At 38.3% G+C, this 26216-nt stretch overlaps 1 protein-coding gene across 4 annotated transcripts in view; it reads right to left on the bottom strand.

Moving 5' to 3' along the window:
- Positions 1-21158, bottom strand: part of chka (choline kinase alpha) — a 52046-nt gene extending 30888 nt beyond the window's left edge. Inside the window, exons 1-4 of one of the 4 annotated variants that reach the window (XM_059975906.1) lie at positions 20791-21158; positions 20424-20624; positions 13087-13195; positions 636-692 (exon numbers count right to left, since the gene is read on the bottom strand). In XM_059975906.1, coding sequence (XP_059831889.1) covers positions 636-692; positions 13087-13195; positions 20424-20624; positions 20791-21143 — 720 coding nt within the window. In that variant the 5' untranslated portion in view covers positions 21144-21158. The other 3 variants (XM_059975907.1, XM_059975908.1, XM_059975909.1) reach the window with 3 other exon arrangements.
- Between the last annotated feature and the right edge of the window lie 5058 nt (positions 21159-26216).

Raw genomic sequence — 26216 nt, 5'->3', positions numbered from 1 at the left:
ACACATCTCAGGAACCCAAAGGAACAGCAAAGACTGACACAGTTTGGCATTAGCAACATCACAGAAGTTGCCAGTCAGAGTTGACCTCAATCTAGGACTGCATTAGGGACTCCAGCTTCAGATTTCCCACCCACCCCCACCCCCCAAGGTTCACTCCTGAAGCCCTCCTCATGAGTGGGTATAGCAGCAAAGGTTTGAAATCAGTTTTCCTTCTCCTAGATGAGTTACCAACCTTGGCTGATGAGCCCCATCTACCCAAAAAAAAACTAGCTAATGAGCGAACTACTTAAGTTGATAAAGAGTGGAAGGTGTGAGCTTAACCTGGAGCATGTTGAAATAATTGTCCTGAAATACAAACTTGTGTTTCAGTATTTGGCTAGCCAAAGTCAAGGCAGACAACTTTAGCAATGGCATGGATACATGTGGTGGGACACTCATCTCATGTTGTTTAGTTCAGCCACAGGTCTTTGCCAAGAAGAATGAGGAATAAACTGGGTTTGGAAACAGTTGTGACGGAAACGAAAGGAAGTAGTTTACTTTTCCCAGCATTTAGATGGAAGGAAAATGCCACTTCATTTACAAATGTAATATTATTAATATCTTAAGCTACTAATACTAAATCAAGATAAACTCACCCGAACATTAAATCCATCCTGGTTATTCTGTTTGGTCTCCCCTGTATTACAGGTCATCTATCAACAAGACAGAAGGCAACATTTTTTTTAAACCAAAAAAAGAGTACAGAGGGAATGCAAGCTCCATTATGAACTGGTCCTCTCCTTACCCCATAAAAATCACAAATACCTTTATTAAAGCCAACTGAAGACCCAAAAATACAAAACTAATGCCAACGTACAAACATTTGCCACCAGACACAAATGGAATTTGGGAATTTTGCAATTGTAGTGCCATATAGGTCTAAGCCAGGTCCATTGCAGGAAAATAAGAAAACTGTCAGTATTTGCAATGTTTTACTGTCAGTACTTGCATAGTTTCCATAGAAAGTTAAGGCAGCAGCACTTGCTATCAGAGAGTACACACTACAAACAAAGGGTGTGGAGGGTTGGGTGAAAGATCACATTTTAAAATGTTAAAGTTTCAAAAATTAAATAGAACAAGACATTCTTATTAAATGTTTGTTACAGCAGAGAGAAGGTATACATATACCTATGGACAATAGAAACTGGTAAATGGAAGTTAAAACAGACACATACAAAGCAAGTACATAGACTGAAAAAGTGTATGGAGATACATAGACCAAAATAAGGGAAGCATTTTGCTAAGCTATACTATTTACTTTTACATTACAGTTATCATTTATAAAAACAAAATTGTTGAAGTATATGATAAAGATAAGCAAGAGGAGAGACTTGGATGAAGATGGAGGTGGTTTAATGTTTGTAGACAACACAAAACCCAGATGAGTTGTGGGTAGTGAAGGTTGTCAAAGGACATAAATCAGTTGGAAATTTGGAGAGAAATGGCAAATGGACTTTTATGCAGGCAAGTATGAGGTGATGCATTTTTGGAGCTCAAATGCAAGTACCTAGTAAATAGCAGAAACTTTAGGTGCATTGAACTAGAGGGATCTTGGGATTGAACACCCTAGCTCTCTGAAAGTGGCAGCATAAGTGTCAGGATGGTAAAGATAGCATATAACATGCTTATCCTCATTAATCATGGCATTGAGTATAAAAATTGACAAGTGATGCGGAAAACATACAAATTAGATTTGGTTTGGCCTGGCCACATTTGTAGTAGCGTGTGTAATTTCTGGTTGCCACACCATAGGAAGGATATGGAGGCTTAGCAGCAGAGGGTACAAAAGAATATATTGCCTGGATTGGAGTATTTGGTACAGGTTGGACAAACCTGGGATATTTTCTCTGCAGCATTAGGGACTAAGTAACCCAATTTAAGGTTTAGATAGGTAGATAATCATTTTCCCAGGGTGGAAATGTGAAATATTAGAAAGCATAGCCTTAAGGTGAGAAGAGAAAGTTTAAAGGAGATGAGCAAGGTAAGGTTTGTTTTTATGTAGAATATAGTAAGTGCCTGGAACACACTGCCAGAGGATGTGGTATAAGCAGATATAACAGCTATGTTTAAAATGAATTTTAGACACACATGAACAGGCAGCGAATGGGGAGTACAAAGCACATGCAAGCAGATAGGATTAGTTAGATTGGCATCATGGTCCGCACAGATAATGGTGCGCCAAACGCCCTGCGCGTGTGCAGTACTGTATTATGTTCATCAAATCTATAAACATCACCTGGAATATATCTCAATCCACAGGAACAGTATAAAAGCATGATTAATTAAGAATTTGAGATTTATTCAAAACCAGTTTAATTAGGTATTTGAAATTTATTCAAAACCATTAACTGGAAGGCCATGCAAAAAAAAAGCTTACTTTATGGTTTTGCATTATCAAGTGGAAAGGAAAAAAATCAGTCTGATGGAGACAACAACAGCCAGGCTGTTGAGCTTTGGACATTTCAGAAATGCCAGAAAATTGAATAAATTAAATCAAATTGTAAAGAGCAGTTAAGAATAGACCAGCTTGACTTCTCTACCAAAACAAGTTTTGATAGAGAGGCATTTTGTGCAAGATTTGTTAGGCTGGGGCATATTTGATGTTCTGGCAATCTTTCATTTTTCAAAATAAACAAATTATGTTTTGAAAAATAAAAGTAAGATTTACTGTATATTTGCAACGATTCAGTAATTCTAACTATTCTCTGGGAAGCACATAGCTTGTCAAACAAAATCAAATTTTTTTCTTCAAAATACTTTTAATTCCCTTTCTTTTCCTTGAATCATTTTCAAACTGAGTGCAAACTCAGTTTGCTCCCAGGGCTCCAGTGACGCCACATTTGAGTGCCAAGGAGGAGCTGCTCAAGAGCAGCCCAGGCTCTCCAATATAATCTTAGAGAAAGAAATGGTTCTTTTACTTGATAGTGGTTTTTGTTAGGGATTCAAACTGTGTTGGTTCTAAATCCAGCCTCACTATGATGCACCCTTTAACTGGTCAATGCTTTGCACTACATAGCCCATTATTTTTGAAATTTTGGAGTGGAATAATACCTTTTGTACTAAGCCACACTATATTGTTAATGAACATGTTACAAATTTTATGTAAACCAATTTCATAAAAGCTCATGTAGAATTCGATAAATAAAGAAAACTCTTATAAATGAGTAAAATATTTTACCGTAAACTTAACATCCAATAGGTTTTTGTTTACAACTGTAGAAATTGCTGCGATGTCAGAGATCAGATACTGTACCGTGAATCGTGTCTGTCACCTGGAAACCAGAATGCTCAAGGCACGATCGCAAAGGCACGATCGCATGGGCAAGCCTGCAGCAGAGAACATATGCAAGTACAGCCAAGGTGGTATAGAACCCCCATAACATACTCAACTGCACACAACAGACATTCCTGGAAAGACTTACCAGACAATGAAGTCTGAGATCTGGTTTCTTTCACAAAAATAATTGTAAAAGGATTATCATTTTACAAGATATGTTTAAAATTGTATTATTTACTAGCAAACTAATTTTGTTCAGTCAAATTTTACTTGTGTTTATTTAAATTCTTGAGGAATAGCCCATCACATTAGATATGGCTACCTCAGTCTGAAAGGAAGCTAGAGATTGCCCAAGGCAAATTAAATTCAAACTATATAATTTTTTTTTAAAAACACATGACTTATATTTGAGACATCATTGAGATTATTGGAAAACATCATACTGTTACAAAACAGTTTCCATTTTGTATAAAGGATTGCAACCTTTATACTGTTCTGAACTTTGATATTGTCAGGGATTATCAAAGTTGTTTTTTATAAAATACTTTGTGTTTAAATTGAAAATGAGGAATTGTGCACACTCTAACACTACTTTGCATGATGGAACACAGTGGTCAATGGTATAACAAATGAAAGAACAGCAAGAAGAATCATCCAACTCTCCACCACACATTAGCCTCTAAATCACTAAAGAATAGGAATTTACATGCTAAACTTTCCATAATTTTGGGGTAGAAATTACTTGTTGCTAATGATATTTTACCCAAGATACTCAACCTCCTAATATACAGTTCCACTAGCATCAAAGATGCTAAATAACAATCATTACATATAACTGGCAATCTTGCCTATCCCATGTGAAAATGTAAGACAAATTTCTACACTATTTTTCCTCTGTGACAATCTAATGTTGGTTTTATTGGACAAAAATCTTCTGCAACTCCATGATCACTGTGTCTGGTGTTGGGATACACCACTATTGATCAAATATTGGCAGTAATCAAGAACAATATAAAATTTGCCCTTTCTAAATAAAGCGCTGATGCTAATAACCCCTTCTTGAAATCAACTAATACCTAGAGATTTGAAACTGATTCTGCGATCTAATGCTCTGTATTGATCACTGTTCATTATGAAATTATAAAACAAAGGCTATCCTCAATGTTATTCTGCTAATCAAAATAATTACTGGGTTCATAGAGATTTACCAATTGAGAGCTGAGATCTCTGGAAGCAAATGCAATTCAGGACCTCAATGCAACATAACTCACTCACCCTTCAGGACTGTGGATCAAGTCTCATCACACCGCTTCCACCATCAGTAATCCTCTGCAAGTGCTCAATAAAAACACAAAACTTTTTCATCCTCAACAAAAACTGTAGTAGTCCTATTGCTATCCTATTCCGGATATAAGCAATCAGGACAAAGTGCTCTACAAGCCAATATGTGAATGCAAGTTTCCCATCATTAAAGTTTCCTAATTGCAAATGTTACAAATACTTACATAGCTTCTCAATATCCGTTTGCAGGTTCCCTAGTTCAAAACTTGGCAACAATTAGTCCAAAGCCACAGGAACAAACAAACTGGCATTGAATTTACGAGAACAGTGTATAATGGATGTTGGGATTACACTACCACTAACTTCATTAAATCAAGGATGTTATCATATACTTTTCTAATTCTCTTAGCAGCCTGTGTCTACATTTTACTTCAAGGCAGAGTAAAGAGATAGCATATGGAGAAAAAATCTTCATGCAAAATGACAGAAATTTTAATATTCATTATACACTACACTCAAAACAATCACAACAGGGATACTCCCAACATAAGTTGTTGATCTGTAATTGCTTCAAGCCACCAATAATAAATTAAGCATGCAAACACTGAGAAGCTACATTACTGCAAGTAACATTTGAGTGTAAAATAACCAAATAAAATGTACTTATTATTTATCTACTGGAGGCTTAACAATACCAGGCACATTAAAACTGTGATCAACTTTCATTCTCAGAATTGTGCTCTTCAACTGCAACTTGTTCTATGGGGCACCAACAAGGTGCCCCAGTACTTACCACTGTTTCATAAAAATACTGTATATATGATTGCATTATTACAATCGCATGCTAGAATGTTCTTTCAATTTACTTTTAAAATTATTACTGCAGGTTATTATTACTTTGCAATCATTATATGAATATTTAGAATAAAGTACACAGCAAATCAGATTTTAGTTATTAGAAAATGTATTTTTATAAACACTGAGCTAAAGTGTATAATGCAAGAATGTTATAAATATATGAATTCTGTATAAAGTAAAATATTCCATTTATAATTTGATAAAAAGTTTGATATCTCATTAAGTAATAAACATAGCATATTCCACTGTAAAATCCATGGATACATGCAATGTCAGGTGTTTTAAGCTAACTAATCCATGAAGGTTCCAGGTCAAAACCTGCTCTCTGCTGATTCTGCCAATCTAATCTCAAGTGACTTTATATCAATAGCCCAGATTAAATTTTAAGGGAAGTGGTAGGATATGGTGGGAATGGATCAACTTGGATGATAGAAAGAGTGGAAGATCAACCAGCTTATTGAGAAATATTTTGAAAAATATGTTGGCAAATAGCAAGGATTAGAATTAGGCGCCAGCAAAGAAATGCACCCATCATCCAACATTGTTGGATGTCATCCAACTTTTACCATTTATCATTTGAGACACGGAATTCCAGCCGTGTATTAAATTTGCAATTTAGGAAGTGGGCAAGGAAACTAAAGAAAGTTGCATATTCTAAATGAACTTCTAAAAATCTAAGCTCAGCCAGACCACATTGCCAACACAAGTTCAAAAAAAGAAAATGGCCACTTGATAACTGATTAATTTTAAATCAATTGAATTTGATTACAAACCAAATATTAAGTTTGAATCTCATTTTAAGTCTTCAATTTATTACTCAAGGATAAAAAGGTGTGTTTTAGATTTTGCATTTTATTTACATTTAAAACAAATTCAGTACTGTTGAAGGACAATCAACAGAAGTGAAATATTTAACTTGAACCTTCCTTGTTTAAATTTAAAGTTATTATATAAAGTAACATTATCTTCTGAACATGTTCAACATTTCCTGTTCTCATGAACTTATTTTCACAAGTAATTTTTTTCCTCCCCTGTGGGGCACTTTTATATCAGAAGGCCAGTTTTTCTTATCATCTTTCTACACCAATATAATTAGCAGAAAGGCAGCAAACCACTGCAATCCCATGCCTCATTCACACTAAGTAGGAATTGTGGTTGGACTGGATTACGAGGGAAGTGTTTTAGCACTGAAACTTAATTTGTGTCTTCTATTAAAAAGTCATCCTATTTACAGATTCCTTAGCCCAGTAACTAAGATATTCACTGAAAGGAAATATGAGAACACACCTCTTAGTAATCAAAATATCATTCAGCAAACCTCTAGTAAATTGAAAAATGATAAATATCCTGTTATACAATTAGAACCGCAAGCATACATGCCACGTCATGACAGCTTTGGCACATAAAGTTCTGATACCATCCAGATTTTCTGTAGAGAAACAAAACAGAAAAACTTGTAGAATACTCACTACACGATTCCAGAGAAAATGCAATGATAAGTCTTGACATGGAATAGAATATGGAGCTGTAATTACAAACTTTGGGTGCATTGACTAGCTATTTTATTGTAATGTTATATTACAAAATGTAAATGGATATTATAACAGTAAAGCTAAATAAAGGTTTTGAGATATTTAACTTTATAAAATTAATGTGCAAAGTACTCAACAACTGAAATGTTTACATAATTATCTCCAATGAAACAACATTCAATAACTAAGTATTAATGTCATCAATTTTCAGTTTAATTTGTGTAAAATTTTAAATTTAATTGTCAGTGCCTTTTTAAAAACAAGGCACTTCCATAAATATCATGCAGTCTAGGATTAAAAAAAAAGAAATCTCTGAAAACCTCATCAGGTCAAGCAGGATCTGTGCAAAAGGTTCAGATTCAAGACTACCTTGTGAGCGATGTTCTAGGGTTTCAGACCCAAAACGTTTCGACTCCTTTTTCACAGATGCAGCCAGACCAGCCGAGTGCTTCCAGCATTTCCTGTTATTTTAGATTTCAAACACCTACAGATTTTCATTAAAGCACTATTTCTATTTGATTAGCCATTCAGCTCGGCTATAGCATAAATATTCTGCCAACTGGTCTGAGCATTGTCTCTGGATCATTGTGTATCATAATGTGAAATAGCTTTATGTAGACTAATAGCTTTTCACAAATATTGCTGCACTATATATGGGCTAATTGAACATATACTTTGAATACAGAAGACCAAAGTATAAAGAATTTTGTTTCTTTCCCCCATCACTCAAAGGACTTCAGTAAACATTTGGATTGAGCATGTAATCATTTAAATTACTGATCATCCTGGACCGCGAAACCATAATGAACTTGTTACAATAATTTGCATCAATCTGGAATAAAATTAACATCGTGCAATGTGTCAGACATAATTGAGTTAAGTTTCTTAATGACATGTATCCACAATAATTTCTTCTTATAACAAAGCTTTAGTGTTATACTAATTTTACCTGATGATTCCTTCTATCTCTTCTGTCATTTGAAAGGATGGCTCAAGTACATGGGTATTTTTGTTGGGAAGGTCCATTTCAAATGATGGTGAACTGTTCATAAGAACTAAACTGCAACTATCATTTAAATTTATTTTAGTTTCTAACAAGAAAGAATCATGTTTTAGCTTTTGACTGCTGTGAATATGCTGACCAAATTGAAGTTTTCAATGAACGAGTTCAACTGACACTGCCGAAAATGTTTTTGAAAGGGAACATATTATTTCTGTATCTTTTAGAAATTACTATGTTACAACAGGCATACATTTATGGTACTTTGAACTGAAATGAAAAATTTGAAGCCAAATCATACTTTGAAATGTATCAGAAATTATAAAATTAGGAGTAAGTTTTATGTTACTACAGCACAACAAACAAAGCTATAGATTTGTTTTTAATTCTTAGGTACTGAATAAGATTGCAGACAAGAAGAATAAAGTGGAATTATTAAGCTTGTAAATCTCTGGCATGTCGTCCAAGCTAAATGTCAACAACTCCCTCATCAGCCATTTTTTTTTAGACTGAATTGGTAAAATTAAAAAAGATACAAATATCTTGTAACATGGATGTTTTGTTTCAATTGTTTTGATGTCAATTTATAGCTTGCCAAATTAAATAAAGCACCAACAGAATAAAGAAAACGTTTTATCAGATTAGTTTTTCCCCTACCATGGAAATAGAAGTACCAGCAAGATAGCTGTATAAAAAGTTTAAATTAATACATTTTATTCAACTTTGTTCAATATACATAAGCAGAACACTAACCTAACATATATCAACAGTTCTGCATCATGATAGACTTCAATTTTTAAATAAAGATTGCAGTTTGATTAGAAGCCTATTTAAATGAAAATGCCAATGTTTGACTCTGCTATTTTCTTGGGGTATTTGGGTACATTGTTGGCACAATTATGAATTGCTGTTGTCTAAACTGAACAGTGTTCAAATGCAATCAAAGCCAAAATGTGATAAAGTCATGACCTTCAATTCAAATTAATACTAAACTGAAGCTCGACTCAATAAAACCATCCTTTGTATCAAGATGTTTTGAACTTTCACACGATCATACAAATAAACCTTGTTCCTTTCTGGGCACACCATCTCAGGAATGTAGCAATGACCTTCATACTTGATACTGGTTTAAAATACATCAATAGCTTGCAGATTAGGCAGAAATGCAATAGATTAGAGATTACTATGGCACATCAAGTCAGCGAATTGAGCAAAGTAGTCTTTGTAACACCTCAGGACACTGCTTTCTCTGATGGGGTAACAGAACAAAGGGGCATACCCTTAAATTAGAACTGGTTTGTTCTGGGATCTATTTAAGACACAGGCTCCCACGCAAAGGTTAATGGAAATCTCTCCCACATGGGGCTGTTGTGAGGGTACCAGTTAAAAATCTGAGACAAATCAAAATGTAAACCCAGCATTTCTTTTGAAAAGAATGCCAGACTTAGGTGAAAATAACATTTTGGAACTGGTCACATTCAAAGTAATTTTACAGCAAATCTATTACAATTCCACCCATGCATGGGTATAAGGGAAGATTCCATTTCTTCATAAACACATCTCACGTGAATAGATTTTCTTCTGTCATTGAAGATGTGTACTATTACAGCCTCAAAGGCCAAGCAGTACTGTAGGTTTTGCCACAGATTAGCATACATGACATTGTGGGCATCACTCCTATTACATCTGGGAACTTGACATCTAAGGATATACATTGTATCAAAAGGACAGGCAGGTAGGCAGAAGGTGCCTATGTTGGTTAAAAAAAAATGAAATCATTAGAAAGAGGTAACATAGGTTCAGAAAGTACAGAATTGTTGTAGGTAAAGCTAAGAAACTGCAAAGGTAAAAAGACCCCGATGGGAGTTATACAGGTGCCCCCCCCCCCCACCCCACCTTTACAAAGGTAGAGCAATGGCATAAAGTGAAGAACCATTAATTTATATGGGAAAATTTTTTGTAAAAGCGAAAATCCTCTTTGTAATGTGAAAACGGGTTACTAATGTAGGTCTTTTGTAAAAGCGAAGTGGCGTAAAGCAAACATTCGTAAAGCGGGGGACACCTGTATATAGACCTCTGAACAGTACCAAAGATGTGGTTCATAATTACAACAGTAAATAAAAAAAGAGGTCAAAAGGACAATGTTACAATAGTCATGGGGATTTCAATATGCAGGTAGATTGGAAAAATCAGATTGGTACTGGATCCCCGGAGGCGGAATCTGTAAAATGCCTACGAGATGCCTTTTTAGAGCAGCTCATGGTTGCACCAACAAGGGGAATCAGTTTTTCTGTATTGGGTGTTGTGCAATTAACCACAATTGATGAGAGAGCTTAAGGTAAAGGAACTCTTAGGAAAAAAAATGATAATGTAACAAGACTTCCCCCTGCAATTTGAGATGGAGAAGCCGAAGTCAGATGTGTCAGTATTACAGAGGAGTAAAGAGAATTACAGAGACAGACGTGAAGAGCTGGCCAAAACTGATTGGAAGGGAACACCACCAGGGATGACAGCAGAGGAGCAACAGCTGGAGTTCCTGCGAGCAATTTGGAAATAATAGGGATGTGCACACCCAAAGAAGATTATTCTAAAGGTAAGATGATGCAACTATGACTGACAGTCAAGCCAACATAAAAGCCAGAGAGAGCATATAATAGAGCAAAAAGTAGTGGGAAATTAGAGGATTGGAAAACTTAAAAACCAATAGAAAGCAACCAAAAAAGTCAAATGAGGAAAGGACGAAATACAAAGGTAATATTACTGGTGTAATATTAAAGAGGATATATTGAGATATACAAAGTGTAAAAGAGAGGTGAGAATAGGTTTCAGACCACTGGAAAACGATGCTGCAGAGGTAGTAACCGAGGACAAGGAAATTGCAGAACCGAATAAGCATTTTGCATCAGTCTTCACTGTGGAAGACACTAGCAGTATATTAGAAGTTCGAGAGTGCAGAAATGAATGAAGTTGCCATTTCTAGGGAGAAGGTGTTTGGGAAACTGAAAACTCCGAAAGGCAGATAAATCGCTTGAACCAGATGGTCTACACCCTAGGGTTCTGTAGGAGGTAACTGAAGAGATTGTGGTGGCATTAATAATCATCTTTAAAGAACCAATATATTCTGGCATTGTTCTGGGGGGACTAGAAAATTGCAAATGTCATTCCACTCTTCAAGTGAGAGAGGGAGAAGAAAAGAAATTATAGGCCAGTTAGTCTGACCTCTGTGGTTGGGAAGATGTTGAAGTCGATTGTTAAGTATATGGCATTGGGGTACTTGGAGGCACATGATAAAATAGGCCGAAGTCAGCATGGATTCAAGGGAAAATCTTGCCTGACAAATCTGTTGGAATTCTTTGAAGAAATAACAGAAAAGAAATAATAGAGAAAAGTGAATCAATGGATATTGTGTATTGGATTTTCAGAAGGCCTTTGACTAGGTAACAAAGTCCAAGGAGGTTCACAAAAATGACTCCAGGATTGAAAAGTTTATCATACAGGGAGCATTTGAAGGCTCTGGGCCTGTACTCTCTGGAATTCAGAAGAATGGTGGGGGGGTGGGTGAAACCACACTGAAAGACCTTGATAGAGTGGATGTGGAGAGGATGTTTCCTATAGTGGGGGAATCTAGAACCAGAGGACAAAGCCACAGAACAGAGGAGCATCCATTTGGAACAGAGATGAGGAGGAATTTCTTTAGCTGGAGAGTGGTGAATCTATGCAATTTGTTGCAACAGACAACTATGCAGGCCAAGTCTTTATGTATATTTAAAGCAGAGTTTGAAATACTCTTGATTGGTCAGGGCACGAAGGGATATGGCGAGAAGGCCAGAGATTGGGGCTGAAGAAAAAATGGCAGAGCAGACTCAATGGACCAATGGCCTAATTCTGCTCCTTTGTCTGATGACCTTATGATCAAATAATGCAACTGGTCTATTACTATCACTTCAACTGGCAAGATATAGGTATCACTGGCAATTCTATGTATTGTTTCGCTTACAAGGCTTGAATGAATGGCAGTTTATGAATCACTTCAACATACTACACAAATTGAACATTCAAAGCCATCTAAAATTGCACCTGTTGGCAGCTTCCAATTGCAAAGCAAACACTGGAAGTCAACAGCAATTGCACTTCTTGTAATGATTAACCACTGCAGTGATACACAGAGGCCATCATAAGATGAATGAATCATCTTTACTGATTACACTCTTATAAATATCCTGTGACAGTGTACAGCCATCAAAACATTTACATATTATGAAATTCTACAGATGTGACTGTGAAATTGTAAAATCCTACCTTTTGACTATTTGTGTATCTTCTAAACTCAAACATTTACACATGGGTCTTTGTTCTAAGGAACAAATTGTTCTGTCATATGAACCTGAAGTTTGAAAAGCCAATCAGTGACATGCCTAGCAGTTTCCGGTAATCAAAATGAAACAATGAAATTATTTTACTTTGCATGCATTTCCATAATTAATGTTTCAGCAGTCTGCTGGATCATTTCACTTGTACATTTTCTGAAAATAAGCAAAGTTCTTATTAGCTACAATATCTTTCAATTCTTCTCAAGTAACAAATGCTTCATTAAAACCTTTACATCGGTTAAGGTTACCTTGTACTCTATTTTACGCCTTCTGCAATTGTTGGATAATAAAATATTGAATGTCACACAAAGTTATTAAACTACATTGTCTTACTATATATTTCATGGCCAACTGGATTAAACAAATCTGTAAATTATGAATTTTTCTCATGAGATTGCCAGCAGCCATGGTTCATTTCTATTGTTATTGTAAACTAGTAGTAGAAATATTACTTCTATTATTACTAGCTAGTACACTTTTCAACAAGCTTCATAAGAAATGTTTATTGCTTTTGTTCTTCTGCAGAACAAAGGATTAGTTTACACAATTTTAACATGGTAAAACTTGTATTGATCATACAGAACAGTTTGAACATATGAAAAGTTTATCAAAATGAAAAATTATTCAATCATTTAGCTGACTAAAATTGAACATTAGCTTCTGGTTGAATCGCAAGATCTTAGCTCTCAAATAGAATTGAATATCCCACCATGAGAAACCCAATCTCACCTGAAGAATTGCTCCATATAATCGAAGGAGAACACAGCGAGGTTCGTCATTTACACAGCTTTTAGTATCGGGTAACGAGCACAGAAAAAGCAGATTACTAAGGCCACCCCTAAAACACAATCAGCAATAGGAATAATGCTAAATATGGTTTGTACATTAATTCATACTGAAATAGTTACTACATTTTCATCAAATTAGTTCCAAAAAATATTGGAAAAGAAACATTAATTACTGCAAACCAAGAATGGAGCATTTACTCTAGGAAATGGTCCAACTATCTTCTGATAGAATTTCAGGATAGCCCTTGCAAAGGTTGACATATCAGAATTCTCAACATGGAATTACAAAAGAGAAATCACTTTTGCAATTTTCCCCCTAGATTGTAACTAACTGATCACATGATTGGGCTGTATTTGGACTAGAGCCCATAAGGACCACACAAGTTATGAACATAATTAGAAAACAAGATGCAGAAGTAATATGCCACAGCATGTATATTTTTTGTGCAACTGCATTGTACTATAAGTGCATCCTATAAGTGCCATGTGCTGGGTATGACTGTTGGTACCGTCTTTTTGCATCTTGGCCCTGGAAGATCTGTTTCATTTGGCTGTACTCATGTATGACTAAATAACAATTCAACTTGGAACTGAACAACTAGTGTTGGTATTTCACAGCTTCAGGACCTTGGTTTGACCATGATTTCAGATGCTATATGTGTGGTTTATGTGCACGGTCTCCCCATGACTCCAGATCACATACCAAATTTGTGTTAACTGGCAACTGTTAAGTGGCAAAAAAAGAGCTGAGAGATAATAATGACACAGAAAAACAAATAAATGAGGGCATGGCTTTTCCCTGTCAGGAGTCAGCATGGACCAAACAGGTCAGATGGATTCTTTATCTGTTATATCAAGTATGTTTAAGAGAACTGGACATACATTTGCTAGAATTTAAACAAAAAGAATCTCATTAGGCTAGCTCCAGGGTTCAAGTTTCACTGATTAAGGTCACAATTGCAAAATGATGGGTTAACCATTTAGGATTGAGGTAAGAACAACACTTTTCACCCAGAGGTTGTCAGGAATTCTTTACCCGAGGAGTTTGGAGGCAGGCACCAACTATATTGAAGACAGACCAATACATTTTTGGATAAAAGAGAATAAAAATATAAGATTAGTGCTAGCCAGAATTTTTTAAAAAAAAAGAGAATCAGGTATGATCTTAGCAGTAGATGAAGCAAAAGGGGCTAAATAGTCTACTTTTGATTCTATGCACTTATCAGAGACAGAACCGGGTCCTTCAGCACAATGTATATGGCACCAATCATCAAGAATCATCTATGTAATCCCACATTTCCTGGTAGTCTCATCAAAGCTTCTCCTAGATTCTTCTTACAATAACTGTCACTTGATAATTTATATTAGCCAATTGATTTTGAAAGCAGGACACCATTGATGTGTGGGAGGAAAGTGGAACCCACATACCGACAGAAAAATCAAATTACATTTTGTACATTAATGGGATAAAGGGACACAAATACATTGTTCTATCTTCAGGTAATTGCTGACCATTTACCTCCATAAGTGGCATGGAGGTAAAAAGTCAGCAATTATCTAAAGATACAAGGGGGATAAATACCCCTTTCTGCTTCCATCTCTTATGTTCTATGTCTGAATTAGAGAAGGAACTTCCACCATATTTGCATGTCTTCGCTGACACTTAGTGAATCTTGCGAGGATTGAACAGTATGCATGTTTAGTGAGGTTAGGATCAAACCCTGCTGCAATCTTCCCTGAAGTTGGAAAGTCTGCCAAATATCTTATGCTTTAACAAAGGCCAACTGGTTACACCTCAGAAAACCTCAGGGCTGATGCAACTGCATCAGCCACAACGCTCTTCAAGACTGACTGAAAAACTAAAAAAATTGCAATAACTTCATAAAATTGTCATTGTAGTCATCCAGTTATTTAAGAGTACAGAGTGGTTTGAAAAGAAATTTCACAAGTGGCCTGCAATAAAGTCTGGAAAAGTTCTGAATTAATATTTGTGTCTTAAGTAGGATAAATATTATTTGCCTTCCCCCCCCCCCTTTTAGACATTCGCAGCTGAAAGATACATCTCTAATCACTATGCTGGGGGGAGCAGTAGTGTATGCAATGCAATGAACTAGTTGATCATCTACATTAGTTTTTAATTACGTACCAAGTTTCATCAAGAAAGCATTCAGTTGTTCCATTTAACCTATGGATTAAACCTGATGCATGTTCATGAGTCCCACCTCTAGCCAGGAAATTGCAATAACCCCAAAAATTCTGTTGCATCACTTTCTTCTTGAAGGTCATTAAAGATTCATACCCCACCAGCTATGCTGGTGACCAGTTTCACATCAAGATCCTTTTGATACTTCGAGATGTTCTGTATTATTAATTACTGTTACCACTACTGCTTAAGTTCTTAGTTTAAATTCGTCCAACTTGTCTGTTGCATCTCCTCTTACTCTCTCCAATTCTGGGATCAACTATGCAAAGTAGCCCCTCAAATTACTTGTGTTTTTTTTAAATATAAAGCATAAAATATGCCAAATCTCATGAGAATCAAATACTTTGTTAAAATCACCTGGATTAGATTTTTAGGCATGTACCCCTTTGCAATGAATCCTTGTGCCAATGGGTTTTGTGACCTCCAGTGAAATATGAGCTCTTCAATTTATGCACATTCATGATCAACAATTATCCTGCGATTAGGCTAGGCTTGACTAGGTGGGTAGCTGGGAGGTGTGGCTTGTCGGCTGGGAAAGCCTGTGCTACACTATCTCTAAATTTAATAGAGAAGAGAATGCAATTGTGGATACATATAGTATTTAGGTAGAAACCAGTTAACATAAAATTGCTGCGAAGTTGCTGCAACCTGGAGTGTTGTTTCTGACGTAAAGACCTGCGCCAGTGGTGTGCCACAGGAATTGTCGCTGGGTCTACCTGAACAATTGACATCCTAATTAGAAGATATGATTACAAGGCAAAAGACAGAGAAGTAAACTTAAACAACAAAAGGCCAAAACATGATTCTCGACCTTCTCTGAAATAATGTATTTCAAATTTTCTCAAACTAAATTTGAATGCTAACCTGAAGTTTGGTGAGTGCCACAATGAGATAATCTTTTTATGACATGCAAATATGGTCAATTCATTTCTACACTGGTGCTATTGTGGTTTTATAACAGACAACTATGTTTAACGTCTCTATTTACTATAGACAAGGTCACAGCAGCGAGTGGATTTGGGAAGGAGAACTATGTCCTGAAACAGATTGCTATTACGATGCTGGTGGTGTTGCAGGGTATAAAACTGGATAAATCCATGAAGCCTGACAATTGTATGGCCCCAGGCAGACACCAGGAGGACTCTAGGGCAGTTAACATTGTGCCTTTCTTCAAGAACAGATGGAAGGACAAGCCAGGGTAGTGGTAGGAAACAGCATTTGAAAAGGCAAGGGAGATTAAAGATAGCTTAGCTCTGTGTACGGGAAATCATGTCTCATGAATTTGATTGAGGTTTTGTTTTAAGAGGTGACCAAGAAAATTGATGAGGGCAAGGTGAATCTAGAACAAATAGACTTTAGCAAGAATTTTGGTGGAAGGTTGTTCTGAAAGCTGGATCACATGGGATCATGAGATAACCCATTGGTTACAAAATCAGCTCAGAGGAAGGAGATAGAGGGTAGCAGTGGAGGGTTATTTCTGACACTGAAGGCCTGTGGCGTGCACAGGAATTGTTGTTGGGTCTACGTGTTTGTCATATTTTAACGACTTGGATAAAAATGCGGGTGATATTGTTTGCGGTGGGCAGTGAAGGTGGTTGTCCAAGGCTACAACAGCACGGAGATCAGATAGGAAGTGGGCTAAGAAATGGAAGATGGAATTTAACACAGTCAACTACGCAGTGATGCAATTTGGGAGTTCAAACCAGGCAGGACGCAAAGAGAATGACAGGGTCCTGTGGAGCTTTGTAGAACAGAGACCTAAAGAAAAGTAAATAGCAACACAAGTAGACATGATGATGGTGTACACCATGTTTGCCTTCATTGGAGAGGGATGTGTGTCTAGGAGCTCAAGACATTATGTTACAAAATAAAGATGAACACCGTGTGAGGTTCTGATCTCCATACTATAGGAAGAATGTAATCCAGCTAGAGGGTGCAGAAAAGATTACTACCTTGCCAGGAGTGGAGGGTTTCTGTTACAAGGAGAAACCGGCTAGGCTGAGACCGTTTTCCACACAGTGAAGAAAGGGAGTATAAAACTAGAGGGCATAGGTTAAAGGTCATATGGAAAAAAGATTAAAGGGAATCTAAAAAGCAAGTTTTCCCATATGGCACAAATGCTGGAGCAAGTAGTAGAGGCAGATACAATTACAATATTGAAAAGATGTTTGCACAAGTACTTAGATTAGAACTAGATGGATATGGGCCATTGACATTAGGAAAGAAACTGTGATGAGTAGACTGGTAGGACTGAAGGCTAATAAATCCCCGGGTCCAGATGGTCTGCATCCGAGGGTTCTAAAAGAGGTGGCTCAGGAAATTGCGGATGCATTGGTGATCATTTTCCAATGTTCCTTAGATTCAGGATCAGTTCCTGAAGATTGGAGAGTGGCTAATGTTATCCCACTTTTCAAGAAGGGAGGGAAGGAGAAAACGGAGAACTATCGCCCTGTTAGCCTAACATCAGTCGTGGGGAAGATACCCGAGTCCATTATTAAGGACGAAATAGTGGCACATCTAGATGGCAGAAATAGGATTAGGCCGAGCCAGCATGGATTTACCAAGGGCAAATCATGCTTGACTAATCTGTTGGGAGTTTTTTGAGGGTGTAACAAGGATTAAGCCAGTGGATGTTGTGTACCTAGATTTTCAGAAGGCATTCGATAAGGTACCACATAGGAGATTGGTGAGTAAAATCAGAGCTCATGGCATTGGGGGCAGGGTTTCAACATGGATAGAAAACTGGTTGGCAGATAGAAAGCAAAGGGTAGCAGTGAATGGGTGTTTCTCGGACTGGCTGGAGGTGACTAGTGGGGTACCACAGGGCTCTGTATTGGGACCACAGCTCTTTACGATTTATGTCAATGATTTAGATGAGGGCATTGAAAACTATATCAGCAAGTTTGCTGACGATACTAAACTGGGTGGCAGTGTGACATGCGAAGAGGACGTTAGGAGAATACAGGGAGACTTGGATAGGCTGGGTGAGTGGGCATATACTTGGCAGATGTCATTCAATGTGAATAAATGTGAAGTTATCCACTTTGGAAGCAGGAACAAGAGGGCAGAGTATTGTCTGAACAGTGTAGAGTTAGGTAAGGGAGAAATGCAGAGACCTAGGAGTCCTAGTTCACCAGTCAATGAAGGTGAATGAGCAAGTGCAACAGGCAGTGAAGAGGGCAAATGGAACGTTGCCTTTATTACAAGGGGAATTGAATACAAGAGCAAGGATGTCCTTTTGCATTTGTACAGGGCCCTGGTGAGACCACACCTGGAATATTGTGTACAGTTTTGATCTCCAGGTTTAAGGAAGGACATTCTGGCAATTGAGGAAGTGCAGTGTAGATTCACTAGGTTGATTCCTGGGATGGCAGGGCTGTCTTACGCAGAGAGATTGGAGAGATTGGGCTTGTACACGCTGGAATTGAGGAGATTGAGAGGGGATCTGATTGAAACGTTTAAGATAATTAAAGAATTTGATAGGATTGAGGCAGGAAATATGTTCCAGATGTTGGGAGAGTCCAGTACCAGAGGGCATGGATTGAGAATAAGAGGTCAGTTATTTAAAACAGAGTTGAGGAAGAGCTTCTTCTCCCAGAGAGTTGTGGAGGTGTGGAATGCACTGCCTCTGAAGACGGTGGAGGCCAATTCTCTGGATGCTTTCAAGAAGGAGCTAGATAGATATCTGATGGATAGGGGAATCGAGGGATATGGGGACAAGGCAGGGACTGGGTATTGATAGTAAATGATCAGCCATGATCTCAGAATGGCGGTGCAGACTCGAGGGGCCGAATGGTCTACTTCTGCACCTATTGTCTATAAATGCAAGCAAAGGAAACTAGCTTCGAAAGACACTAAGATTGGCATGAATGAATTGGGCCACAGAGCGCAGTTCTGTCCTGTATCACTGCAAGTGGAGAAAATACATTTGCCAATAACCAAAACCAGGCCCATTGCGAAATCCAATCTATTGTACTGCATTGCCATTGCTACAATACACTCTGCATACCATGGATATTTTAACCCCTAATCATACTTTTAATTTTCCAGAGCAAATGTCCAGTAATGCAAATTAATGATTGTTTTGTGTTAAAGGTCAATTAACACAGGTTCAGGCTCAAATTATGAAAAATCTTTATTAATTTGGATTCTACTCCTTTGATTGTCCAAGATAAAGAAAGTATTAAAGATGATTAAAGGTGACTGTAAATTTTCATATGAAAGCTTATTTAAATTAATATACCTTCACAGGCTAAGCTTGCTGACGTTATTTTCAGCTTTCAGCATCACAAAAGACATTTTTTTTGGTGGGTATCAGATGACACGCAGCAGAACAGGGAAGCAAAGTGCGTAATGCCTTTAGAAGAGCCGGGTTAGTTCTGTACGGCCAGAGCCTTAAGTCAGAAAATGCTATTGCAAAAGTAATCGCAAGGTTCTGTATATTACATTTAATCAATTTATTCCCATATAGTTAGTAACTCAAAATGTTTCAAAACCAAGTAGCTCCAATACTATGTGGAATTTCTCCTTCCATATTAGAAATGAAATTCAGTAGTGTAATGAGAAGCTTCAGGTAAAAACAGCTTCAATATAAATAAGGGTTCAAATACATAAAGTCACAAATCACTATCCTTTCCCTCCGCCATATTATTTACTTAATCCCGCTGACATACCAACGCCCCAAATTCGCTAATACCCCCCTCCGCATTATCTCCTTCACCATACAACCGCACGCCAAAAAAGCCTGATTGATCGAGCCACCATTTTACCACCCAAAATATTTACTTTCTAATATTGTCCCCTTATATTTTTTTTCATTGTTTTAAAACAGGACCATACATACAAGGACTCCAGATAAAACTGATCTGCATTGTATTTCGTCTGTAAACTCCATCTGATCCGAGCTCCTTCACTCGTGTAGAGGCGCAGCTTCCATTTTTAATCCTTTGCCGCTCATTTAACATCCTCCATCCACGAAATCAGTCGTTTTAGATACCTACAGTCCACATTTTAAAAACACAAAATCCCCAACAGCATTTTATAAACGTTAGTTTAGAAAATACACACATACAAACCTTAGGATAGTGATTTGGAATTCTTCTTCTGTTAACGTTTTCCAAGCACCTCGAAGAAATTCTTTGCACCACAGGTAAGCTTTATGCTTGGTCTGCTGGTCGGGCACGTCCTGCTTTCCCGCTTTGTAGTCAGTGGTTTCTTCGTGCTGAGTATGGAGGCCATTCTGTGCAATCAGGAGCCCCATCCTTGTGTCCACTGCGCTAGAGAATTTGGTTTTCATTTATACCGATAACGGTAAGGTAAAATAAAATTAATTACAACGAGAAGGAGAAATCTAATGGAAACAAATTCCCCTCGCCTTTATTCCAAGCAACGTCAAGAAACTCAAGGTAGGAAAACAAAAAAAAATATTTAAAAAAATCTTACTTCAATAACCCACACTTAACAGAGGGGGCTATAAAGACGTTTTTAAATTGTTTAAAATACTTTAAATTTGAACCGGAAACGTCAGCGGAGAAAGATATCGGCAGCTCTGGGAAGAAAGAGGTGCTATTCAGCAGTAACTGAAAAGCGAGCTGGACGATACTGGTCCCCCTCGGCCACACAGCTCCGTATGCGCAATCTAACAAGATGCGAAGAAATAAAACTCCTCCGTGATGCGCTTTGGAGCAACAGTAATGAAGAATGTGATTGGAAATCCAGTCGGCTCCGCCCCTACGCCAGCCAATCGATGGAGACGTGCTCGCTGGAACAGATTGGTGTGCTCTGCATTCATACATCGCTTTTGTTACACGCACTTAGTATGTTTTTGTTCGATTCTTCTGTCAATAACGTTTTATTAAAAGAGCATTTTCAAGACGCACCTGCTTCAGTGTCCCTTCCCTCCCAAAGCGCTAAAAACTCGTATTTTACCCTGAGGGGATTTCCAGATTTAAAAAAACTACAATTCGAAACCGGAAATAAAAAACATATGATTAAGCATTCTCGAAGGGAAAAAGCGGAATAGAAGATTGATTAGTACAGCACAGTAACAGGCCCCTCGGCCCACAATGTTGTGCTAAACTAATTAAATTAGTAATCAAATGGCTAACTATGCTCTCCTGCACGCACAATATCCATATCCTTTCATTTTCCCCACATTCGTATGTCTTTATAAACGTCTTTTAAAAGTCCCTAATATTTCTGTCTCTGCCACCACCCCATGTAGCGCATCCAGACCATGTGTAAATAAATTGCTCCTCCTATCTTTGAAATTACTGTCTCTCAACCCTAAATGCATGCCCTCTGGTATTAGATATTACAACTGGAAAAAATATTTTCCTGTGTAGTGTAACTATGTCTCTTATAAACCTCTATCAGGTGTCCCCTGAGTCTCCAGAGAAGTTTGTCCAAACTTGCCCTCTAATATAGGTAGGTAAAACCCTGGTAAGCCTCTTCTGTACCCTCTCCAATTACTCGATATCCTTCCTATAATGGGGCAACCAGAACTACATGCAATACTCCAAACACAGCCTTATTAGAATTTTATAATGCTGTAAACATACCTTTCTGACTTCTGAGCTCAGTGCCTCAACTAGTAAAAGCAAGCATGCATATGCCTTCTTAACCAACCTATCAACCTGTGTAGCCACTTTAGGGAGCTATGAACTTGGACCCCACGATCCCTCTGCTCATCAACACTGTTAAATATCCTGCCCTTAACAGTGTACTGTCTCTTTGCATTTGACCTACCAAGGTGCAACACGTCACATTTGGCCGGGTTAAACTCCATCTGCCATCTCTCCACCCAAATCTGCAACTAATTTATATCTCATTATTTGCCAATCATCTACACTATCCAACCACCACCAATCATGTGCAACCTTACTAACCCACCCATTTACATTTTCATCCATTTATACACATCACAAACAGCAGAGGTCATAGTTCAGACCCCTGCAGAACACCACGAATCACAGACCTCCAGCTAGAATAAGTCCCTTTGACCACTACAGTCTGTCTTCAATAGGCAAGCTGGGTCTGAAGCCAAATGGGCAATTCACCATGGAATCCCATGCACCTTGATCTTCTGGTTGAGCCTCCCTTGGTAAACACTAAAATCCATGAATACAACATCCACAGATCTGCCTTCATCAATCATCCCCATCACTGTTGTGTATTTAATATTACAGTTGTATCTGAGTAATATTGTAAACATGTTTGATTCATTTAAATAATTCATTATGGATTATATGTAAAAATTAAGTGAATTGCATGTATCATGACACTACCACAATATGCGCACACCTTGCTTAAAGTTATACTGAGTCAGACTCAAATTTTGGACACCCATCTTTTTCTTCAAAATAATTTTATGTTTGGAATCAAGTAATATAATAGTCATCTCGCCAAAAATTCAATCAAGTTAATAAGAAACAATTTGCTCTGCACAAAGCTAAGATGGCACTCCATAATTAGGCCATGGTTTTCCAAATGTTCATAAATCCTATCCCTAAGTTTTCTCTTCAGCAACTTCCAAATGCTGACACGAGACTCACCGGACTATAGTTTCCAGAATTATCCCACTGGAAAATGATGGTGCAGAGGAAGTGATGAGGGACAAGGAATTGGTGAATGAACTGACTAAGTATTTTACACCAGTCTTCACTGTGGAAGGCAATAACAGTATGGAGAGTGTCAGAATTCAGAACTGGATGAGATGCCCATTACTAGTGAGTAGGTTCTTGGGAATCTGAAAAGTCCAAAGGTAGATATACAGCCTGGATGAAATGGTATACATCTCAGGGTTCTGAAAGAGGAGGCTGAAGAGATTGTGGAGCTATTAGTAATGATCATTCAAGAATCAATTGATTCTGGCACGGTTCCAAAGGACTGGGAAATTACAAAAGTTACTCCACTCTTCAAGAAGGGAAAGAGGCAGAAGAAAGGAAATCGTACACCAGTTAGTCTGACATCGGGAAGATGTTGGTGCCAATTGGTAGGGATGTAGTTTTGGGGTACTTGGAGACATATGATAAAATAGACTGTAGTCACCATGGTTTCCTTAAGGGAAAACCTAGCCTGTCAAATCTGTTGGAATTCTTTGAATAAATAACAAACAGGATAGACAAAGGAGAATCAGTTCATGTTGTGTACTTGGAATTTTAGAAGGCCCTTGACAAGGTCTCACACATAAATCTGCTTATTAAGTTAGGAGACCATGGTATTACAGGAAAGATACTAGCATGGATAGAGCATTAGCTGATTAGCAAGAGGTAAAGAGTGGGAATATAGGAACCTTTTTCTGGTTGGCTTCCATTGACAAGTGATGTTCCACAAGGGTCCATGTTTGCACTGTTTCTTTTTACAGTATATGTCAATGATTTGAATGATGGAATTGGTGGCTTTGTTGCCAAATGTGTGGATGATACAAAGGCCGGTAGTTTAGAGGAAGTAAAGAGGCTACAGAAGAACTTAGACAGATTAGGAGAACGGGCAAGTAGTGACAGATGGAATACAGTGTTGAGAAATTGAACGGTCATGCATTTTGGTAGAAAAAAATAAAAGTGCAGACTATTTTCTAAATAGAGGGAAAGTTCAAGAATCTGAGGTGCAAAGGAACTTGAGTCTTTGTGCAGGATTCCCCAAAGGTTAATTTGCTAGATGAGTCAGTGGTGAGGAAGGCAAATGCAATGTTAGCATTCATTTCAAGAGCACTAGAATATAAAAGCAAGGATGTAATGTAGAGGCTTTATAAAGCACAGGTGAGGCCTAATTTGGAGTACTGTGAGCAGTTTTGTGAGCACCTTATCTAAGAAAGGATGTGCTGACATTAGGTTCAAAGGAGGTTCATGAAAATGTTTCCAGGATTGAAAGGCTTTTCGTATGAGGAGCATTTGATGGCTCTGGACATCTCCTCACTGGATTCAGAAGATTGACGAGTGACCTCTTCAAAACCTGTTGAATGTTGAAAGGCCTCAATACAGTGGTATGGAGAGGATGTTTCCTGTGGTGGGGGGAGTCTAAGACCAGAAGACACAGCCTCAAAGTAGAGTGGTGTCCATTACAATGGAAAAGGGAAGAAAATTCTTTAGCCAGTGTCATAGGGGGACAGGAGGCTGGACCCAAGTGCAGGAAGCAGGCACTGAAGTACTAGGGGCAGGACAGGAACAACTAAACAAGAGACAAGATGTGGTGACCATGGTGTGCATGAGGGATGTGACATTCAAGGTGATTCTGGGGTTCCAGGAGAGTCTTAGAGTTCAGGCAAGGCAGGATCCCAGAGTTCAGGCAAAGAAGGATCCCAGAGTTCACTGGGCAGGCCACAACTCCTTGGCAGGGCCCAGACCTTCCAGGCAGGAACACAGGGGCCTGGGCAGGTCACAGGACACCTGGGTAGGTAGCAGGGCACAACCCATCAGCAGCAAGGGATAGGTAGGGGCAAAGTCCCCCACCAGGCAACAGCAGTCCAGCCAGGCTTGCCCAACAGAGGCAAGGGATAGAAAGGGAACTAGGTCCAGGGTAACTGCCAAACTTACTCAAAGAACTCATCTTTAACCAGGGAGACTCCAATCCATGACCACCCCCAACTCCACGCAGTCCCAGAGCCCCCTATATACACCGCCAGCCGACGGGCATTAGGTGTGCCTCCTTGAGCCCCAATATGCCATGATGATCCACAGGTGTGACTAATTGGGCTCAAGGGCGAAAGGTGAGACAGCTACAAGACCCAGAGTCCGGAGTCTGTGGACCAGATCAAGACCCGGAATGCGGACTCCGGACCAGACCATAACGGCCAGAGGGTGGGGAATCTGTGGAATTTGTTGTCACAAGCATCTGTGGAGGCCAAGTTATTGGGTGTATTTAAGGCAGAGGTTGATAGATTTTTGATTAGTCAGGGCATGTCGGAATATGGGGAGAAGGCAGGAGATGGGTTGAGAGGGAAAATGCCTCAGCCAAGGTGAAATGGTGGGGCCAACTCAATGGGACAAATGGCCTAATTCTGCACTTATATCTTACAGATAACAACATATATGGAAATAAAAAAAAAACTATTCAAATACAAAAAGAAAATGAGAAAAAGAACTAACAACAATAAATATAAAGAAAATGAGATGAAGAGTCCTGGTTCAAGAGCCTGATGTTTGAGGGGTAATAACTGTTCCTGTACCTGGTGGTGCAGATCCTCAGGGTTCTTCCTTATGGCAGCAGCAAGAAGAGAGTATGTCCTGGATGGTAGGGGTCCTTGATGATGGATGCTGCTTTCCTGCAATAATGCTCCTTATAGATGTGCTCAATGATGGGGAGGGCTTTACCAGTGAAGGACTGGGCCATGTCCACTACTTAAAACTTAAGGTATTTTAAGCTATCTTAAAAGTCAAGGAGTCGTGGTGATTGTTCCCTTACTGTTGACCCACTGAGAGGTCAGTACCCTGGCAAAGCTCATCCCCTACACCATGTAATGCACAGCCCCTTCTCTTGTTGTACTATCTACATATGATTTAAGAAACCCTCCTGGATGCATCCACAAATTCTGCCCCATCTAAACCTCCTGCACTCAGAAAGTCCTAGTTTATAATAAGGAGGTTGAAGTTGCTCATAAAAACAACCATATTGTTTTTACACCTTTCCTTATCTGTTTCTCAATGTCCCGGTGACTATTGGGGGTCTGAAGTACAATCCCATCAGAGTGATTGCCTCCTTCCCATTTTCGAGTTCTACCCACATAGATTCTGAACAATCCCTCAGTTAAAGAACTGCAGGTGCTGGAAATTTGAAATAAAGCCAGAAAAAAAACTGGAAATACCCCACTGATTAGGTGACACTTTGGAAAAAGAAATAGAGCTGATATTTCATGTCAAAGATTCTTCAGC

Source organism: Hypanus sabinus, chromosome 7, assembly GCF_030144855.1.
Source record: "Hypanus sabinus isolate sHypSab1 chromosome 7, sHypSab1.hap1, whole genome shotgun sequence".
Taxonomy (NCBI): domain Eukaryota; kingdom Metazoa; phylum Chordata; class Chondrichthyes; order Myliobatiformes; family Dasyatidae; genus Hypanus; species Hypanus sabinus.
The sequence above is the reverse complement of the archived record's forward strand: the minus strand, read 5'-3'. Positions and strand labels throughout refer to the sequence as shown.